This window comes from Oratosquilla oratoria, chromosome 17, assembly GCF_046742065.1.
Source record: "Oratosquilla oratoria isolate Oo_2021 chromosome 17, ASM4674206v1, whole genome shotgun sequence".
Taxonomy (NCBI): domain Eukaryota; kingdom Metazoa; phylum Arthropoda; class Malacostraca; order Stomatopoda; family Squillidae; genus Oratosquilla; species Oratosquilla oratoria.
In genome coordinates, this window is record NC_134793.1 from 11,371,311 (window position 1) to 11,374,554 (window position 3,244).

Sequence of the window (3,244 nt, forward strand, 5' to 3'; positions counted from 1 at the left end):
CTGAGGTCCAATGAAATTTGAAAATTAAAGAATCCCACAGAAATATATATATATATGTATATATATAGTGACAAAATTTGTTTAGAGAAACGGAATACAGTCGAATCAGTTGAATGTCGCACCTGCTCGCTCATGACGTCATGTCGTTTGTATTTTTCCGAAATGAACGGAAGAGCAAAAAATTTTGCTAAGAAATAAGACTGCTAAACTTGAAAAATATACAATTATTAAACTATTTTATTGATCTACTTATCTATTTATTCATTTATATATTCATCTTCTTGTTTACTTGTTTTGTTTATCCTCCCTCCGAGACAAAACAAGTTTTTCTTTTCCTCCTCCTGCCCCCATATGTGGCGTTGACTGCATACGTTTTATGAAGTCAGTACTTTTAATGATATCCCTATGAACCCAAGTAACGCAATATATTTCTATGACTGCAGACTCGTTTCCATTCAGAGAAGAACACTATTAAAATTCTCTCGTTCCTAATTTTCTACTTTCTTTGAGTAAAGACTCTACCTGACCACCTCAGCGACGCCATCTCTTCCTCCCGCAGGTGCACAACCTTGACCTGTACCCGGAGCAACACTCGTGGTGCGAACTGAAGCACATCCGGCAAATTGTGACCCACCAGCAATGCAAAAGCCTCGAGATGGAGAACTTTGTCTGCGTGGGCACCTGCTTCAGTTACTCGGTTCCCCAGACGGAGCCCGAGACGCCCGGCGATGAGATGCTCGACTACTGCGACTCGTGCCAAGCCTCCGAGGCCTACTGGACAACGGTGAGCACTGGTGACGCCGTTTCGTGTGATGTTGTTCTTTTTGTTCTTTTGTTGTTGTTATTATTTGTTTTGTTATTCTTATCATTACTATTAGTAGTAGTAGTATTTTCTATTGTTATTATTATCAATGAGAAATAGATATTTGGGAATGGATAGTAAAAGGAGATTGTATGAAAAAAGATTGTGCCAACAGCCTGTATGGGGCAGAAACATGGAACATAAGAGAGGAAGAGAAAAGGAGTTTGAATGTGTTTGAGATGAGGTGCCCGAGAAGGATAGGGGTTACTAAGCTGGATCGAGGGAGAGATGAGGTGAGGAGGAGAATGGAGGTAGAATGGGATTTGGGAGATAGGATTGATGAAAGAGTATTGGGATGGCTTGGGCACATAGAAAGAATGAGTGGATAAAGAATAGTAAAAGAGGTGTGGAAGGCAGAAGTGTGGGGAGTGAACATGAGGGGATGACCAAGGATGAGATGGATGGATGGGGTAAGAAGAGCATTGGGAAAGAGGGGGATGTCTGTTCAGGAAGGAAGGAAGAAAACAAAAGATGGAGGTGAATGGAGAATGGTTGTGTATGGATGATGCTGTGATGCATGGAAGGGGGAGATGTGGGGATGGAATATGTGTGAATGACATTTTGTCGCAGCCCGAAGGGATTTCTCCCCGTCTTCTTCATTTCTGAATGAGGAGACGGAGAGGAGGAGGAGGTCGCCGATTAAATGAAACGGCTTTGCTGTGGATGTGCTGTGTCTTGCCACACTGCTTCTGACCCAGGGCAGTGGGCGAGATACAGGGATGAACTGTCATCCAGGAGGAACCAATATAAGAGGGAGGGGATGGATGGGAGTGGATTTATGCCTTTGTTTTTTGGCTACCTTCCTTGTAAGGGGGAAATAGCCATTGGTATTTGTATATATGTATGTATGTATTATTATTTTTTTTTATTATTATTATTATTAATGCATGATCATTATTGTTGTTGTTATTGTTACTATTATTATCAACGTCATTATCATTATTATTATTATCATTATTGATGTAATTATCATTAGTATTATAATTATTTTCTGTAACTGACCCTGTCACTAGTACATTATAGTTAGCTACATCGTCCCTTCCTATTTCTTATCCCCTCCTGCAGGTGGTCCTTGACTGTGAGAACGAGGGGACTCCGTACAAGGTGACAAAGAGCATCCAGATGATCCAGAACTGCTCTTGTTCTCCGTGCCGCCCCAACCGAGGCTACCTCCTGGACAACGACGTTATCGCCTCCAGGCACAACGACAAACCCGTCCCAGAACTCCTGTTCAAGATGCTCCCGGATAAGATGAAGGAGCCGAGCCCCGAGCAGCCCGGGAAGGACCTCGAGTACCGCAAGATCTCCCTGGCCGAACTCAAGAAAGAGTTCAGCTCCGATCCTAATTTGGACTCCCGTATCGACATGCTCGTCGCTGGGAAGAGCCTCTTCAAGGACTTCGGGTCCTTCAATGAAGAGAACGAGAGCGAGTAGGCAGGGTCCTCGAGGACCAGAGAGTCGAGGAGGAGGAAGAAGAAGAGGAGAAGGAAAGAGACGAGAAACGTTGGGTTTATGTTGTTGTGAAGCAGTCGCCATGTTACCCTAATTTAGCTTTAGGGATCAAGTAATCAAACACCGAATCAGTTCCACACTTGCGTCTACCAAAAATTTTATCTTAATTTTATTCTCTTGCTTTATTTAGTTTTTATTTAATTCAACTTTATCCTACTTTATTTCTTTTTAGTTTCATTTCGCTTTATTTTTTCAAATCTTGTGTAGCTGAACCGTGATTTAGAAGCAAATACATTCTGCTTTGATTGGTCTTGAAATTATAGGATTCCACCTTCAAATTTTATTTTCAGTAAATGAGAAGAACTCAACTTTCTAAAGGTTGATTTAATATTTTATCACATAATATTGCGACAGAAATAAAAATAGACGAAAATATTTCTAATCGGACGGTGAAAGAGGCGTAAGATGTCTTGATTACAAAAACGACAACAGCGACAAACACAATGATTTTTTCAAGAAATAAAAATATATCACGTTAAATCTAATACCCTCCTCTTAACTATATATATATATATATATATATATATATATATATATATATATATATATATATATATATATATATATATATATATATATATATATGATATATATTCATATAGGTATATATTCATATAGGTATGTATGCATGTATGTAGATCGAAATGTTACAGAGGAAAACAATATTGATTAGTATTATTTTTACCTTCTACGTGGCCAAACTTTGCATGTGCCATCCCCAGTCAGATACACGCATGCATACAACTAAGTATATGATATACATATATGTATGTGCATATGTATTTGTATATGTAAATGTATGTATGCATACACGTATATGCATTTCCATGTATTTTGTGTATTCATAAATATATATCTTTTGTGTAAAGT

The 3,244-nt window shown here is 39.0% G+C and overlaps 1 protein-coding gene across 2 annotated transcripts in view; it reads left to right on the plus strand.

Annotated features, from left to right (window-relative positions):
• The window catches only part of LOC143034413 (neuroblastoma suppressor of tumorigenicity 1-like), an 11,508-nt gene extending 8,571 nt beyond the window's left edge, over window positions 1-2,937 (plus strand). The window contains exons 3-4 of one of the 2 annotated variants that reach the window (XM_076200423.1): window positions 560-784; window positions 1,928-2,936. In XM_076200423.1, the coding sequence (XP_076056538.1) occupies window positions 560-784; window positions 1,928-2,296 (594 nt within the window). In that variant the 3' untranslated portion in view covers window positions 2,297-2,936. Of the gene's footprint in view, window positions 1-559; window positions 785-1,927 lie in introns of both variants that reach the window. The other variant, XM_076200424.1, reaches the window with a different exon arrangement.
• The last annotated feature ends 307 nt before the right edge of the window (window positions 2,938-3,244 follow it).